General features: G+C 38.3%; 1 protein-coding gene across 1 annotated transcript in view; it reads left to right on the plus strand.

Moving 5' to 3' along the window:
• dpa (disc proliferation abnormal) overlaps positions 1-18,770 on the plus strand; it is a 94,206-nt gene that overhangs the window by 14,666 nt on the left and 60,770 nt on the right. Inside the window, exons 3-4 of the mRNA XM_067146295.2 lie at positions 9,062-9,225; positions 15,725-15,934. Of these exons, the coding sequence (XP_067002396.2) occupies positions 9,062-9,225; positions 15,725-15,934 (374 nt within the window). The remainder of the gene's footprint in view (positions 1-9,061; positions 9,226-15,724; positions 15,935-18,770) is intronic.

Here is an 18,770-nt window from a genome sequence, read left to right on the forward strand (position 1 = left end):
GTAACGAATGCTGTGGATCAGCACGGGTCATCTAGTACTTGTATTTCATTTAATGTGTTACTGTGATCACTGAATTAATAATCCAATCTCAATCAGTTCACCAAGTAAATATATCAACAATTTCAATAAGCAAATTGAGAAGTGGAGATGTGCTTCCAGCGTGTCCCATACTTAAAGCTGAATGTTTTTCTAATACTAGAGCAACAGCCTGAGCACGAGGATAATCCAGCCCTCCCTATGGTATGTCATATATATACATACATTTTACAACATCATTATTAAGTTTTATGTGTAATGTGTGCATACTTTTACACTTGTTTTTCTTTGTCTTATTTTACAGTTGATCTCAACAGGGCTCCATTTTTAACTGTTTTAAAACTCAATGTGACAACACACTCATGTAAAATCAAATATTTTCAAAATAATTTCAAGTTTAGTGTGCTGATGTGACTGTATATGATTAATTATAATAATAATAATAATGGAGTGCAGTCAAACAGAGTCAGGTGATCAGGAAATATTAGATTGGGAAAGTAAGGAGGACATAAAATGCAGACGAGCACAAGCAAGGAAGGCCTTTCTTAAAAAAAAGAAATATGCTCGCCTCGAACATTGATATAGGAATTATAAAGATGTTTTTGAAGACTTTCGTCTGGAGTGTGGCGTTGTATGGAAGTGAAACATGGACGACAACTAGCTCAGATAGAAAGAAAGAATGAAAGCTTTTGAAATGTTGTGTTACAGAAGAATACGGAAGGTTAGATGGGCAGATAGAATGGCGAATGAAGAAATACTGAACCGGATTGGTGAGAGGAGAATGAATTGGTAAAATTTGACCAGAAGAAGGGATAGAATGATACGAAGGTTGATCAAATATAAACAGGATTTTTGTTCCTGAACATCAACAGTTGGTAGGACTGGCCCCGCGCTTCTGTTGTGCTTAGCGGGACTGTTAGGAGTGGTGAGTGTGTGCTGTTAGATATTTCCTGCCGTTTCGTCAGTAACGCTCACGATGTCGAAGCAACAGGCGCACTCCTCCACTGCGCAACGCATAATTATAAAATTTCTTGCTTGTGAAGGAGTTACAGCGGCAGAAATTTGCCAGAGATGGACTGCACAGTTCAGTGATCAAACATTGTCAAGGGCGCGTGTTTGCCTGGCATAAAAAGTTCAAGGAAGGACGAGAAGGTCCGGAAAATCAGCAACACGATCGCCGTTCTCAGACCAGCATTATAGACGAAAACATTTGTACGATTAAAGACATTATTAATGACGATCGATGGGGGAGAGTATCAGAAATTGCAAAGAACAAGTCGGAATCAGTTATGGGAGATTTACTAAAACAGCTTTGCCCAATCCATCCGGCCCTTATACTGGACTGGAATTCTTTCCGCATTTTCCCGCTGCTGAATCATCAGGCATTGATACTGTAGGTCTCTAATTTGTCAACTTGGAGTAGCCCTAAAATTAAATCACTAAATGACCACTCCAGTAATTGCTGGCGAAGGATTGCCCTAGCCTGCAGTACATCTGTTCTTAGCACGTTTCACAGAGTTAAGGAGTAACATCTTTACGTAAAGATATTGGCAAAGCAAAACAATTCAAAATGAGAGGCATCTATAGGTAAACCTACAATTTCAATGAAACTGAGTACCCGTATGGTTGAAGGTTGGGAAGGGGTGACATTTTTTTAAATCATAAAAGTCATTGAAAATTACCAATATTAGTGTCGAATTCATACTTTCCGGGATTGCTGAGAGGAACAGTGACACTTTGTATACCATTTTAGTATTGTGCCCGTTCACACCTCCGCGACAGCTTTCAAAATGGCGCCGAATGAAGGTATGGGCCATTTAATCTATAGGAAGCAAAGAATAGACACCAGTTGCGATGACATAGAAGGCCATACACGTCATGGAACGCACGAGTATTGAGGGTGAAACGGACAGTGGACTGTCTACTGTATTGTTTTACGAAAAAAAAAAAAAAAAGTAGAAAACTTGATTGTTAAGAAAACTCCATCTTAATTTTTCTCAGCGGAGAGTGAAGACAGAACTACCGACCGCGGTATAATTTTTTAAGGAAGAAGAAAGGATCAGAAGCTGTACTAAGGAAAAAGCGTTGGAAACGAGAAGAAATCAAGTCAATTCATCGAAAAATAAGCTGAGTTGATTAGAGATATAAAAAAAAAAAAAAAAAGGAATCAGCTAAGTACCACGAGATGCACGTGGGTGGATACTGAGCGCAGTTGATCTATACTCTGCAAAGGGAGACCAAGCCAGCATTTAAAAAAAAGATCTCATACGAGAAGAGGTACATCTCGAATTATTGAATCAGAATAAAAATAAGTTTCCCAAGATCTACGAGAAGCGGCCGACAGAGATAGTTTCACTGAAATCAACGCCAGCGAGATCGAAGATATACGTCGGAGAGCCACAAAGGAAATAATAAATTTAAGGATTACAGACTTCCAAAGGAATTATATAATGGCTGTACACTGCACCTTAATCCTTAATTTAGTTGCTGATAAGAAGACCATGAGGATGATGTGCTAAATACACATGTTGGACCAAGCTGGGGACCAGTACATCTTGCTATACGACCGAGCCATGATGAGGAAGGCGACGGGAAACCATATGACCGAGCCATGATGAGGAAGGCGACGGGAAACAGACAGCAATCCCGTGATGAGGAAGCAGATGATGTACTAGATGACCAACCCATGACCTAACCGCAGACCCAACTACATCCATTTGGGAGCAGAACAGCTGGACCAGGACCAACCATGAGCAAGCTAAGTCATTTACAATTCTTAATCGCATAACTTTTGGTTTGCCTACACATGTGCCTTAGGCATGTGCCGATGGGCCAAATATAAACCGATATATAAGAAATGCAAGTGAATGTTACCAATGAAGTGTGAGATATTTAAGTCCGTAGTTACATGATCTAGCAATATAGCATTAGATTCTAATGTGTTGGATATATACGTCATCGTATATCGGTCAAAATACACGTATGTAGCGTGAGATTTGAAGAAGAATTTTGGGAAACAGCTGATAGTAATGACATACTGGCAGATTACAGAGATTTCATATTGGTAATGCTACGAGTCGACGTCACGATTGGTTGCACGCGGTGTAAAATAAACATATGGAATCGCGCATTATTTTTTGCTTCGCAATAAGGGCATTGAACTCAATCATAGGTTATGAGATATAGCAACTTTAAAATGTTGTTTTAAGAAACATAGTGTGGTAGTTTTGACATAGTCATGTATTAAGGAACGCGACAAGTTAATATTGAGGATACGATGTTAAGATATTATATGGATGTTGAAGTATGGTTACAATTGTGCTGACTTGAGAAAAGTATGAGTTATATAATGATATGATGAGTTTTATATGCACTACGTAGGGGCCATTGAGTGCCTTCAGTTTAAGATATGCCACACTACATTCTTTAGATTCGTATACGTGAGATTGCCCACACCGCTGGAGTGACCTAAGCCAAGGTATGAATAGAATTTACTATTGTAGAATTATGCTTGTGACGGGATCGTATGTCAACTTTAGATATGCTGTAGTGAATATCGGAATACAACGATACGTTTTATAGCTGTATTTTGACCAAATGCATTCACGACACCGATAAATATGATATTATGTTTCTGAATACAGCGACATAGCGCTTGCATTGAAACTGCGTATGAATAAAATAGCTTGCATTGATGTAGAATGTTATGGAATATAACGAAGGAAAGGGACATTGAGCCTAAAAGACATGTGTATGACAGCCAAAAATTATGTTGAAGTTAGTTAGATAGCTGAATAGATTAACATATTCCCTGTTTGAACTTGCATTTTCTCAACAAACTACAGCTAGGGAAATGTTAGAGTAGGAGCCGAATTTAACAGGCACTAGGAACAAATGCCTTAGTTCATAAGTAGTTATCCATGCACAACGAGAACGTAGCAATAAAGCATGAGTTCGGATTTATTCATATGGAGTTATGCACTCAAATTTACTCATACAGATTTATTCATATGGAGTTATGCACTCACATTTACTCATACAGATTTATTCATATGGATTTGTGCATTTAAATTTACGCATCTAGATTTACTTATTGGAGTTTACTTACATGGATTTACTTATTAGTGACTCGTCATTTACTGAGTATCAGCTACAATTTACTATGTAATATTCTCAACGCTCAATTCTAATATGATTGGGGATTAAATATAACTGTGATATACAGTTCAGCCCTGCAATTTAAAGTTATAATTTGGTTCAATTTCAAGTTTGAGCTTATTAGTGGACTTTATAGACAATTCAGCTCAACCGTGTGTTTAATTCAGACTTGCTTAATTAGTCTTAGAGCAAATGAGCACTCGTAACAACTTAATTATGTTGGTGTTATAACTATGACTTAACTGCAGTATGGACCTTAGATGTCCAGTGATCGATTGTAAATATGTACATACTCAAATTTTATTTCACGAAGGAACTGATCTACATAGTTTAAGACTAGATATTATTTCTCTTTCTACGAGCCAGCACTGACTCACAATCCACACTTGTTAATACGCAATGCCAAATAATGCCTTGCATAAAATTCCAATTTAATAGTCCAATATTTAATCAATAAATATTTTGTTTATTTTCTACAATTTTATGTGTCATGAATTCTTTCATTATAGACTAGTTGGTAAGTTAGTTGCTTAGCTAAGAGAATTATTGATTAATTAAGTACTCCATTTAGTCATGACCAGTTCTCAAGTAGTTAAATACTCTGATTTAAAAATTGATTAATGGTTATTATTATTGTGTCATGAGTTTCTATAGGCGTCACCCGTGAGTTGTTAATCTCTTCATACTCACGTTAAGCTTATCTCGAAGTAAGATTATATGTCTTACTTGGCATTTGAAAACCCTGAGGTATCCGCTGAGCGACCCCATTTCATCTGATTAGGCAGCCCAACTACGAGTTCGAAATGGAGGTATCGGGTAAAGAATGATAACGTTCGAATTGATGCCCGACGTTACAATACATCAGCATTAGGGGTGAAAAGGGGTGAAGAAGAAAATGTCCAAAATATTTGAGTTCAAGAATGTGTGTGTGGATTGCTTTCTTCCCAAGCATAGCTCTCAACCAAACTTGGTACACATATGACTTACTGTATGTATGTTCAGTCCTCAGCCCGAAGGCTGGTTGGATCCTCGCTAGCTCTGCCATTAGCTGTCAGATGGTCTAGGCGTCACTGAAGATGCGTACTAGGAAAATGAGGAGTGAGATAGTTTCCCGTTGCTTTCCTCACTGAGCCAGACGTTGCTATTATCTATCAGCCTGCCAAGCCCACTGAAATGCATGCACCAACCGATCTTATGAGCAACATTTTCACACCATTCATAGCAGGGACTGGCTGCATAAAAAATGGCATTACTAGCATCACTTGTACGTCAGTCACTCTCATATTTTCAAAGCCAAGGATAAGACTGAGACAGGTCAATGAAAATAAAATAATTGCTCTAGCCATACCAGAAGACATAGTGCACTGTAAACACTAGGTCTCACAGCAAATCCTGGAGAAAAATAGCACCCCTACAGTTGGAGGTTGGGAAGCTGTAACATTTACAGTAAAAATCATTTAAAAATGTTAGTGTCGGAGCCATACTTTTTGGGATTGCTGAAATGAATTGTGGGGCTTTGGATGCCATTTAATTCCAAATTCAGCCCCCATCGGCATAAGAAGATTTGAGAAAGAAACTCGAAAATGACCGAGATTAATGTTGAATGCGCAGTTCTTGAGTTCACTAAGCTAATTGGTCACAGTGCCATTGGCAGTTGGAATCATGTACATCATATCTGTAACACAACGCATAAATACATACAACATACAATTACCACTTATTTTTCTTGAAGGACCAGGTACTTCCCAGACAATACTGGCTTCAACAAGGACCAACTTCCACCCAAAACTAAAACTTTTAATTAAACACGCAACAATAACTGTTAAACGACAAAATAATTAGTACAATATCAGTCAGTGTCACAATAAAGGAATCTACAAAAATTCACTTGACCCAAAATTAACAGGCAATATAAATCCCAAAAATAAACATTCAAGAAACTACCTTGACAACGCATGGAGCAATTTCATATCAAAGAAATGTTATTTCACCTATTCGTAACGAATGCTGTGGATCAGCACGGGTCATCTAGTACTTGTATTTCATTTAATGTGTTACTGTGATCACTGAATTAATAATCCAATCTCAATCAGTTCACCAAGTAAATATATCAACAATTTCAATAAACAAATTGAGAAGTGGAGATGTGCTTCCAGCGTGTCCCATACTTAAAGCTGAATGTTTTTCTAATACTAGAGCAACAGCCTGAGCACGAGGATAATCCAGCCCTCCCTATGGTATGTCATATATATACATACATTTTACAACATCATTATTAAGTTTTATGTGTAATGTGTGCATACTTTTACACTTGTTTTTCTTTGTCTTATTTTACAGTTGATCTCAACAGGGCTCCATTTTTAACTGTTTTAAAACTCAATGTGACAACACACTCATGTAAAATCAAATATTTTCAAAATAATTTCAAGTTTAGTGTGCTGATGTGACTGTATATGATCAATTATAATAATAATAATAATAATAATAATAATAATAATAATAACGGAGTGCAGCCAAACAGAGTCAGGTGATCAGGAAATATTAGATTGGGAAAGTAAGGAGGACATAAAATGCAGACGAGCACAAGCAAGGAAGGCCCTTCTTAAAAAAAGAAATATGTTCGCCTCGAACATTGATATAGGAATTATAAAGATGTTTTTGAAGACTTTCGTCTGGAGTGTGGCGTTGTATGGAAGTGAAACATGGACGACAACTAGCTCAGATAGAAAGAATGAAAGCTTTTGAAATGTTGTGTTACAGAAGAATACGGAAGGTTAGATGGGCAGATAGAATGGCAAATGAAGAAATACTGAACCGGATTGGTGAGAGGAGAATGAATTGGTAAAATTTGACCAGAAGAAGGGATAGAATGATACGAAAGTTGATCAAATATAAACAGGATTTTTGTTCCTGAACATCAACAGTTGGTAGGACTGGCCCTCGCTTCTGCTGTGCTTAGCGGGACTGTTAGGAGTGGTGAGTGTGTGCTGTTAGATATTTCCTGCCGTTTCGTCAGTAACGCTCACGATGTCGAAGCAACAGGCGCACCCCTCCACTGCGCAACGCATAATTATAAAATTTCTTGCTCGTGAAGGAGTTACAGCGGCGGAAATTTGCCAGAGATGGACTGCACAGTTCGGTGATCAAACATTGTCAAGGACGCGTGTGTTTGCCTGGCATAAAAAGTTCAAGGAAGGACGAGAAGGTCCGGAAAATCAGCAACACGATCACCGTTCTCAGACCAGCATTATAGACGAAAACATTTGTGCGATTAAAGACATTATTAATGACGAGAGAGTATCAGAAATTGCAAAGAACAAGACGGAATCAGTTATGGGAGATGTCAGGCAATCATCATAAATGACCCACAGTTCCGTAAAATGTGTTCCAGATGGATCCTTCGCCTTTTGCCCGAAAATTCCACCACTACACTCCCGAATCCAAACAAGTCAGTAAGGAGTGGCGGAGGAAAGGGCAGATAGAATGGCGAATGAAGAAATACTGAACCGGATTTGTGAGAGGAGAATGAATTGGTAAAAGTGAAAGCCATGACTCGACTGTCAACTGGCAATGTTCTTGCAAGCCTCTTTTTTTTGATTGGCGAGGCATTTTGCTGATTGATCTTTTGAATGAGCGACGCAGAATCAATACTGCTTACTATTGCGAGCTGTTGAACAAGGTGAGGGTTGCATGTCGCCTCAAAAGACGAGACCAACCGATTTAACGGGTCATCCTCCTCCACGACAATGCGCAGTCCCATATTGTAGCTCTAACTGTCTCCAAGCTACAGGAAATGCACTGGACTACACTTGATTATCCTCTTTACAACCCGGACTTATCGCCCTGCAATTTCCACTCATTCGGACCCCTTAAGAAGCTGTAGGAGGGCAACGATTTGAAGATGACGAGAGTGTGGAAGATTTCTTGCGCAACTGGCTGGTGACACGGCCCTGTTCTTTTTACGATGAGGGCATCAAAAAGCTGCCCATACACTGGGACAAATGTATTTCCAAAGCAGGAAACTATGTGGAAAAATAAATTGTAATTGCCTTGCGTTTTTCAATGAATGAGTTTAAATAAAAAATAAAATCCCATTAATATTTGATCCCCTCCCTTATAGGACACATCTTAAGGCACCCAGGTTGGTTTTTGAGGGAAGTGTAGCCAGAATGAACGATAAGTGCAGATCAAGGTATGACTATGAGAAGCGGATGCTATGCAGTAATTTCATAGAAATTAAAAAATTAGTGCAGGTTAGGGTGGCATGGAGAGCTACATCAGACCAGTCTATGGGTTGATGACTCAAACAACAACAGTTGGAGTATGTTTAGAATTTGTGATATAAACAACCTAACTACATGTATTAGTTATGATTACTTTATAGGACATCTCAGTGTAGTTAATTTAGGTTGTAGAGGATGAGTACATTTCTTGTTTAACACTTGTCATATTATATCAACAGAAATTGAAAGTATTTGAAGTTCTTTGGGATTTTTTAATCGAGAAATTACCAGCATTTCACTCCAGTGTAGCAGCGGTCCATTCCTTGAGACCTCGGCAAGTCTCCTTTGTAGCATGGTGGTGTGACAACGCACTAGGGGAGACATGTACCTCCTCTTGCTAAAATGCCTGCCTTTGGTTTTCATATAAAAAATTAAGTTCCCTAGTTTCATTACATTCAATTTTTGTTGATGTAATATCGTCAATCGACAGAATAAAATTATGGTTCCCTACCGGGGCATAATTTTGAAATTGTCATGTTGTTCCTATATTTCTATATATCATCTAATTTGTCAGTTGTTTGTTCTTTTCCATTAGTTATTTTGTTTTAGAAGATGTGCTTAAATAAAAGTATTCTGTATTTTAGGTTACAGTGAAATTGATCTGAGTTCACCTCTCAATTATGGAACACCCAGTTCCTTATCTTCTGTCCGAACACCACGCTCAGGCATAAGAGGTACTCCAATCCGTGCACGTCCTGATATTAGGACAGATAAGCGAATGCGTCAGGTCAATGTCCACTCTGACCCGGTATGTATTGTAAATATTCAGTATTTCAGTTACTTGGTTGCACCTAAGAGATAGATTTGCAATCTATTTCTTGCCAACTATTTCTGTGTATTCATATCTAAATGTTTTAATCACGAAGACTGTTGAAATATGTGTTCAAACATACACTCTTGAACAGAATAAGCAGGTCTTTTTTTTTTTTTTAATAACTTCCATTTCAAATTATAATATTCTACCACCACTTCCTTATTATTTTGTAAAATACACTCAGATGGCTAGCTTGACATGAAAAAAACAAATCCATTTATGCAGCTGTGGTTCATCCTTTGTCTTCTAATATTAATTTTATGGTTTTGGCTTCCGTGTGTAAGCATTTTCCTTTGATGTCATTTAAGCAGCTTTAATGTTAGTGTGAACGTTTGTATTCATTCTACCAGATTACAGAGAAACTAGATGGCTTTCATTAATTTTTACATGTTGAAACCATGATGTGAGACTTTGAGTGTTGAATGTACTTTTTTCTTTCCCCATCCATTCTCCAAAAATCTTGCTGCCTCTGCCGGATTTGAATATATGATTGTATCCAGAAGTGGAATCTTCACCACTGATCCGTTGAGGGAATTTCAAGTTATGTTAATTATGAAAGCATAGTGGGCCGGGCTGAGTGGCTCAGACGGTTAGGCGCTGGCTTTCTGAGTACAAGTTGGCAGGTTCAATCCTGGCTCAGTCCAGTGGTATTTGAAGGTGCTGAAATACATCAGCCTCATGTCGATAGATTTACTGGTACATGAAAGAACTCCTCCTGGCCAAAATTCCAGTATCTCGGTGTCTCCGAAAATCTCCAATGTAGTTGGAAGGTTGTAAAAACCAATTACATAATTGCAGGTTGTCCGGGTTGAAGGTATATTAATATAAAATTTAGTAACTTGAGAAATAATGGAGATATTTATTGGCAATTTGTTTCTTCAAGTAGGGTAACTCAAAATGTTTTCTGTGTTCGCTTGCGGCAAGTGGTACCATGTGTGCATGCGCGTAGCCATGTGGACTCCACAATAGAAGGTGTCCTGTGCGCTTTCTCTCGCAAAGCTAAAATCCATTACACTGGTACAGCGTAGATTTCGGCATGAGTACGGACTACATGTGATTTATTCAGGTAAAATTTTTCCACCTATTCAATACAGTAACCTTTTTGCAATGCATTTATTACATTATAAAGTTTGGTACTAGTCACGACCTACTCGGGGTCATCATCAACCATAAATATTCAATTACACAATTTAGTCAAAATATCCTAAAACAATACATTTTAGTTAAAATAAGGAATGCAGTGGAACCTCCATTATCCGTTCCCGGAAACTATGTTTTCCTAGAATATGCGTTCAAATTACGTGGTCCCGCAAGCATTGTAATTAAATCACGTTGTAAAAATCCTGCATTATCCGTTCCTCGAAGAAACTATTTCCCGAATCAACCATCCAAAATTTCAGCCCCATCAACGCTAAATCCTCGATCAATCGTTCTTTAATAAACTGTATCTCACGAAAGGACAGCTGTGGCATACTTATGGATCTTCGCGTTAACTCCCTGTCATTGTGCTAATTAGAGCAAGTACTGTGCTGGAAAAGCGAACGGCGGTGAACTTGCCTAAGGCACCATCGAGTGGTATTGTTTAGAGAATCTCGGAAATCATAAAGCAGAGAGTGGCCACAACAATTGTAAGGAGACACACCGCATTTCGACAGCTCTACTTGAAGACGGAACGAGTTTCATCAAATGTTCGCACTTACAAAATGTTCACATTATGTCCAGGGTTAGATGTTTAAATTTTTACTTTTTTTCTATCGTACTGCCGAACAGGTTTTCGGCACTTTCCTCAGGGCACTGTAGAGTAACTGGGCTTTCGGACAGGAATCGAAACTGCTCCTTCTTAACACAAATTTAGTATTTTAATATTATCGTACACAATTATGTTATCAAGACCAGAAAAGATGTTGGACCTTACATTAAAAAACGAAAGCTATGGGAGTTCTTGGGATTGCCTGTTACTCTTTTGGTCCTAATAAAAGACTGGGAATTTTAAGTTTCGTGTTAAAATGCCAAAAACCGCAGTCGTTTTATTTGCGCACATTACATTTCAATGGTTTGTATCATTTCCAAATCGCACTGACATGTGCAGCAAACACGCTTTCCAGATGACCTCAAGGTCACGAATAACCGTAATTTCTGAAGTTTTGATGATTTTTTTCTCTTTCCAATTTGATTGAATTAGTGACGGGCAGAATTGAATATAATGCATTCGAGAATTTTTGAGAATCGACACATTCGAAACCATGTTTTCGAGTTCAACTTTACCTTTAAAAGTCGATGTAGTCGATTTCCATACAATAGAAGATTAAGAAAAGAAGGGATTTCCCCATCATGTTGGGTGCTTTTGTATCTATGTGCTTTATTTTATTAGATGAGAGAATTAACTACTTGTGGTCGATTGTCGTTTTACTTGGTGTTATTAGATTTTTCTGAGAAAGTGGCTAATCAAAGCTCCTGAACTGAAAGAAGTTTTCACGGGAAACTGACAAAGATTCCCCTGTAAAATTTAATATAAAGTATCGAGATTTTGAACTCGCGTACTGGTAATTAATGCAGTTCGCGGTCTAACATGCCTGCCTCTTATCCAGAGGGCCCGTCTTCGATTCCGACCTGGTCAGGCATTTTTACGTGGATATAAGGGCTGGTTCCAGGTCCACTCAGCCTACGTGATTACCTTTAATTGAGGAGCTATCTAATAGTGAGATGGCGACCCTGATCTAGAGAGCCAGGAATATTGGCCAGAGGATTTGTCACACTGACCATGCGTCATCTCATAATCTGCAGGCCTTCGGCCTGTGCAGCAGTCGCTTGGTAGGCAAAGGCCCATTGGGGCTGTCGTTTGGTATGGTTAAGGAGTTTTTATAAGATTATAATTATACATACCGGTATTTATTTTTGTGATGATCAGCCAAATTGTTGATGGTTTTAATTCATTCCCGGATTTTCCGTTTTCCCGTGTTGTACATTTTATTTTCACGGTCCCTCGAAAAAGGAGAATCGAGGTTCCATTGTATTGCATTATCCAGCTTAAAAGTTAATGGTGAAGAAATACAAAGATAATAAAACAATTATAAACTAATATGCCGTTGTAAACTGGTTACATCTGGAACCAAGTGTTATGGTTTTAATGGTGTATCTCTCATATGAGTTCTAAAAGTATTGTTTTTTCGGAGCACTGAACAAAATAAGCACAATTGTGATGAAAGTTCATAAAATAAAGGATATTTATAAAGCATATTTTGAAGCTGATAATTTGGAATAAAATGAATGTGAAAAGGAAGAAGCTTTTCTTAAGAAACGGCTCTTTTTATGAATTTTGTGTTTAGTGAATTTTGGTGCTATAATTTGGAATGGTCAGGTCATGTGTGAGCCTCTTGTCATTATTCCGTTAAGTGAGCACACTGCTCATTCCCATCAGCGCGTCAGAGTAGGGAGCGAATAGCTGAAATACTACGATGAACCAGTGTGTAATGATATAGATGTTGATTCCCATAGGGAATCTGAAATATTTTTCCTGAATGAGTAAATTCATAATACCAATATAAATGGTCCGTTATTGGACATTATAAATTTTCCAGCTAACTCATTCTTGGTTGCCAGCGTTTCGCCCTCGTGTGCTAGGGTGGGCTCATCAGTTGGTACCTAGCACACCTACCAATACGCTGGCTAGTGCATACCGTGGAGGCCACTGCGTAGGCTAACTAGAGCCACCGGCAGTGCCAATGCACTAAGAGACTTAGTCTCATTATCAAAAATTGATGCCTGCTTGGCCATCAGATGATATAGATGTTGATTCCCATAGGGAATCTGAAATATTTGTCCTGAATGAGTAAATTCATAATACCAATATAAATGGTCCGTTATTGGACATTATAAATTTTCCAGCTAACTCATTCTTGGTTGCCAGCGTTTCGCCCTCGTGTGCTAGGGTGGGCTCATCAGTTGGTACCTAGCACACCTACCAATACGCTGGCTAGTGCATACCGTGGAGGCCACTGCGTAGGCTAACTAGAGCCACCGGCAGTGCCAATGCACTAAGAGACTTAGTCTCATTATCAAAAATTGATGCCTGCTTGGCCATCAGATGATATAGATGTTGATTCCCAGCGTATTGGTAGGTGTGCTAGGTACCAACTGATGAGCCCACCCTAGCACACGAGGGCGAAACGCTGGCAACCAAGAATGAGTTAGCTGGAAAATTTATAATGTCCAATAACGGACCATTTATATTGGTATTATGAATTTACTCATTCAGGACAAATATTTCAGATTCCCTATGGGAATCAACATCTATATCATCTGATGGCCAAGCAGGCATCAATTTTTGATAATGAGACTAAGTCTCTTAGTGCATTGGCACTGCCGGTGGCTCTAGTTAGCCTACGCAGTGGCCTCCACGGTATGCACTAGCCAGCGTATTGGTAGGTGTGCTAGGTACCAACTGATGAGCCCACCCTAGCACACGAGGGCGAAACGCTGGCAACCAAGAATGAGTTAGCTGGAAAATTTATAATGTCCAATAACGGACCATTTATATTGGTATTATGAATTTACTCATTCAGGACAAATATTTCAGATTCCCTATGGGAATCAACATCTATATCATCTGATGGCCAAGCAGGCATCAATTTTTGATAATGAGACTAAGTCTCTTAGTGCATTGGCACTGCCGGTGGCTCTAGTTAGCCTACGCAGTGGCCTCCACGGTATGCACTAGCCAGCGTATTGGTAGGTGTGCTAGGTACCAACTGATGAGCCCACCCTAGCACACGAGGGCGAAACGCTGGCAACCAAGAATGAGTTAGCTGGAAAATTTATAATGTCCAATAACGGACCATTTATATTGGAACCAGTGTGTTTCGTACCAGTAGATTCAGAAAATGTATGAACCAGAGGAATGGCATGCTAAAGAAGAAAGTTATCTAACTCCTGCTATTTCCCGCCAATATTCAGGCAGGCTGTTAGACTCGGTACGCAGCATTCGGAAATTATGTTCTCTGGAACCTGTGTTATATAGTACTTTTTGATAGGACCAATAACATAGGTATTTAAAAATTAAATTTTAGGTGCCTTTCCCTAAACTGCCATTTCATCCAGGGTGAATGAAATTGTTTATAGCTTAGACTCTATTGTAGATTCTTATTCCCCCGACTCTACATACCGATGTTCATTAAATTCTGTTTACGCATTTTCTTGTGCCTGTGCGTTGATATGGACTTGGAAACAAAAATACAGATTCATTAATATCTCTGTTATAGCTGGTACGGTAAAAATGTTTAAGACATAAATGATTAGAAATTTAATTCTATATACTTTAGTTATGTAGTATTTTATCGATAGGACCACTAATAACATAAATATTTGAGAATTAAATTTTAGTCCTTCCCTGAACTACCATTTTACTTAGCACGAATAAAATAATTTATGTCCTAGATTGTATTGGGTGATTCCCCGACATACAGAATTTCATTAAATTATCTTCTGCCGTTTTTCTCATGATATACGTACATGGAAAATTAAAAAGTGCATTTCCTTGTTACTGTGGACACGTCCAATACAGAAATTCCATTCCTTTTACATTCTGAGCAATGTACAGACAAAACTCTTATTTTATGAATATAGATTCCACAGTGCTGTCTTTAGAATGTGTGCTATCGAGAGTTGAATAACAGAGGTCTCAACGAAGAACCCTGGTGGACACTCAATTTAACGTTAAACATTTGTGATAAACCTGCTGAGCTTATTACACATGTGCAGCTATCAGTATGCATGTCTATGATGATCTGCACATTATATTCAAGGATATTCTGTTCTCTTCGTGCTTGCCATATGGGGTGTCTTGGCCAGTTACTAAGATGAAGTTTAAACATTTGTTACATGAAAACTTATAAATATATGTGTTCCCTGCTAACATAATTAGGAACTACATTCTTTATTAGTGCTTTCCTCTGTGGAAACAACTTGTAAGATACTGCCTTCCATCAGATATAACCATACTAATAATTCATAGTACGATGCACTGTTCAAACGATATGTCGTTCGATACTACAAGTGTTTGGTATCATTATTATTTTGGATTTTATACATTAATGATAGTTGAATATTATATTGTGTACTTGTATGTATGATACTGCAAGGCTGGTCAAGTGATTGGGCGATTTGATTTAACTATGTTAATGAACCAGAAAACTACTCTTTCCATAATATATATGAAAGAGTAAATTCTTATAGAGCTTAAGCAGAAGTTCCTTAGTGTATTATCCATTATATTATTTATTCAAAAAACTATATTGCCGAGAATATTTAGTACAGTATGTTCAGAATGTTGGGTGAGAGCTCTGTTGTTTTATTAAAATTCAGATAGAAAGGTGATGTTGGTGCTTTGAATGCAGTAAGTTTTCTCAATATAGCATGGCATTTTTCTTTCTTTTAGGTGGATCAATCAGAAGCCCCAACTGTTGTGTCAGAAGTTGAGCAACCTGGACCTCAGTTGGTTATTTGGGGAACTGATGTTGTTGTAAGTCAGTGCAAAGAGAAATTCAAACGCTTCGTTTTGAATTTTGTTGATCCTGATGCAGAAGAAGATGAACGGACTGAAGGAATGGACTTGAACGAGCCATTGTATTTGCAGAAGTTACAAGAGGTGAGTAAGGATTTACACTGCTCTTCTGTAGTGATCTCAGTTTTGTGGAGTTATTAGTCATTGTTTTAAGGGGAAGTACAATTTGATTGGCTTTGTTGGCAACGCTGTTGTAGGAATAGGGTTGTTTCAATTCAGTGGTGTCAAACTGTTTATCCTACATTTTGTTAATGACCAAATAATAATTGTAAAAGACAAAGATGACATTAATTTTATGGTGGGGAAGCTAATCCCAGAATATGTCAAGTGGGGCTTAACAGTTAATATAACGCCAGGCTGAGTGGCTCAGATGGTTGAGGCGCTGGCCTTCTGACCCCAACGTGGCAGGTTCAGTCCTGGCTCAATCCGGTGGTATTTGAAGGTGCTCAAATACGCCATCCTCGTGTCGGTAGATTTACTGGCACGTAAGAGAACTCCTGCGGAACTAAATTCCGGCACATCGGCGTCTTAGTTAGTTAGTTAGTGGGACGTAAAACAGATAGCATTATTATTATTATTATTATTATTATTATTATTATTATTAGTTAATATAACAGAGCGAGTTGGCCATGCGGTTAGGGGCGCGCAGCTGTGAGCAGCCCTGAAGATAACTTTCCCTGGTTCCCCACTCCTAGCCCTTCCCTATCCCATTGTCTCTATAAGCCGGTGTCAGTGCAACATAAAACAGCTTGTAAAAAATATATATATATTTTCCATCACATGGGAATAGGAAATGAAACCGTTACATACATTAATCAAATGTTCCTATTATTCTCACATTTAATCTTGGAAATGAATGTACTGTATTTGTCTTTCTGCTCTGGACAAAGAATGGCCTATGTCAGGTTCAAATCAATTTTTGTTAATTTGTCTGTTACAGCATTATGGGGAGGTTGTTAGCTGAATTTTCATTAAACTAGGTACAGTGTTTTGACCCATATGTACCCACCCGCCCTTTGTTCCGACATTGCTAGGAATCCGCCAACTTTTTAGTATGCAACCTGGGTGTTGCAAGCTTTCGGTTAAAACAGTATAGTGGGTGATGGACTGCGCATATTATCACAGGACCTGTTTTATTTTATTGAGAAATTCCATGCTATTGCTCATGATACAAAAAACAGAACAATACAGAAATATAACACATAAAAAATCCGTTTGAAATCTTAAATTTTTCATTAATTTATCTCACCTCGGAAGTTTTTTAGTGTGTGTTATGGCCTTAATTATATGACACGAGCCTAACATTTGCCTGATTTTGAAATAAGGAGATAATAGAAAACCAATACGACATGAGCCTAACATTTGCCTGATTTGGAAATAAGGAACTAATGGGAAACAAATCACGAGTAAGCGAATGATGAGATTCAAACCTATATCCCAAATACGGACTTACAGCCGTATGTCTCACTCGGTGTATTATTATTATTATTATTATTATTATTATTATTATTATTATTATTATTATTATTATTATTATTATTAAGATTCAGTCTGAGGATCATTGGTAAAGTGTTCACATCCAGGTACCAAGATCATAGATTCAAATCCGGCAGTTGCAATCGGATCTTGAGGGGCGGGAGAAAGTTCATTCGGCATTCCACATCATACGATATTACTATGCGAAAGATCTCTGGTGATATATTTCGTGTTCATTCATGCACAGGATCACTAATAACTTCTTCCTCACTAACACTGCTGAAATCATAGCCTAAAACATCAAATATGCTTTGAATTTCGCTATTACTGAGCATTTTGCGCGAGCAAGCAACTTCCTTCTCAGCCATCTTGTCATCAACAGAATACAGATTTCTCGATCGATATTTTAATCAATTCTCTTTGCCAAAGAAGCATACCAGAGCACTCTGGTGACACTTTGAGACACCAAGAACAGATTTCAATTAGAAATGTTTCTGGAAAAAGTCAACAGATGTCACAAATGTCTCCAATATGCGACCTTGCATCCCGGCGTACCAGTTAGCTTGTGGAGTCCTGGCCCAGCCCCTCAAGCGCGTACCAGTTCGCTTACGGGTGCATAGGGGTTAAGTTTAATATATATCGAGCCAACTGCTGCATGGTTTGAGTCACATAGCCGTCTGCTTGCGTTCGGGAGATATTGGGTTCGAACCTTACTGTCAACAGCCCTGAAGATGGTTTTCCATGATTTCCCATTTTCACACCCGGCAAATACTAGGGCTTGTACCTTAACTAAGGGCACGTCTGCTTCCTTCTCACTCCTAGCCCTTTCTTATCCCATCGTCGCCATAAGACCTATCGGCTGTGCGGCTTAAAGCCAGTTGTAATACCTAACCATTAATATAGATAACAGAATATGCTGCTGCAGGTAGTATAAACAAAGACATTCGGTTGGAACAAAATCTTATTAAGGGAGTAGACGTGTTCAGATACCGTGGTGTTGGCATCAGTAGCAATTGCACTAGTATGACAGAAATAAGAAAACTTATTTTTCAAGTCAAACAGACTACCAGATAATAAAATTGTTCTCTGGAGTTCAGAAATAGGACAAGGAACTAAAATTAGAATATATATAACACTATAGTAGATAGTATTATTACCTGTAGATCAGAAGTGTGGGAAATGACCCTAAGTGGCAGCTATCTACCATAGTAATAGAATATTGGAGGCATTTCTGTTAATTTCATTGCAAGTCAAAGTAAGAAATAAAGATACCCGTAACTGTATGAGTGTTGCCACCAGTATAAACAACGCCGTAGGAGCAAGGAGGTGAAAGTGATGTTTTCGTGTGACTGAAAATATTACATACGCATCAGAAAACCATAAAGGGGAAAGCCAAGAAGAACTTCAGAAGATGTGCTTGGAAGTTGTCTTCAGGAAGGTGACC

Source organism: Anabrus simplex, chromosome 4 (genome assembly GCF_040414725.1).
Source record: "Anabrus simplex isolate iqAnaSimp1 chromosome 4, ASM4041472v1, whole genome shotgun sequence".
Classification (NCBI taxonomy): domain Eukaryota; kingdom Metazoa; phylum Arthropoda; class Insecta; order Orthoptera; family Tettigoniidae; genus Anabrus; species Anabrus simplex.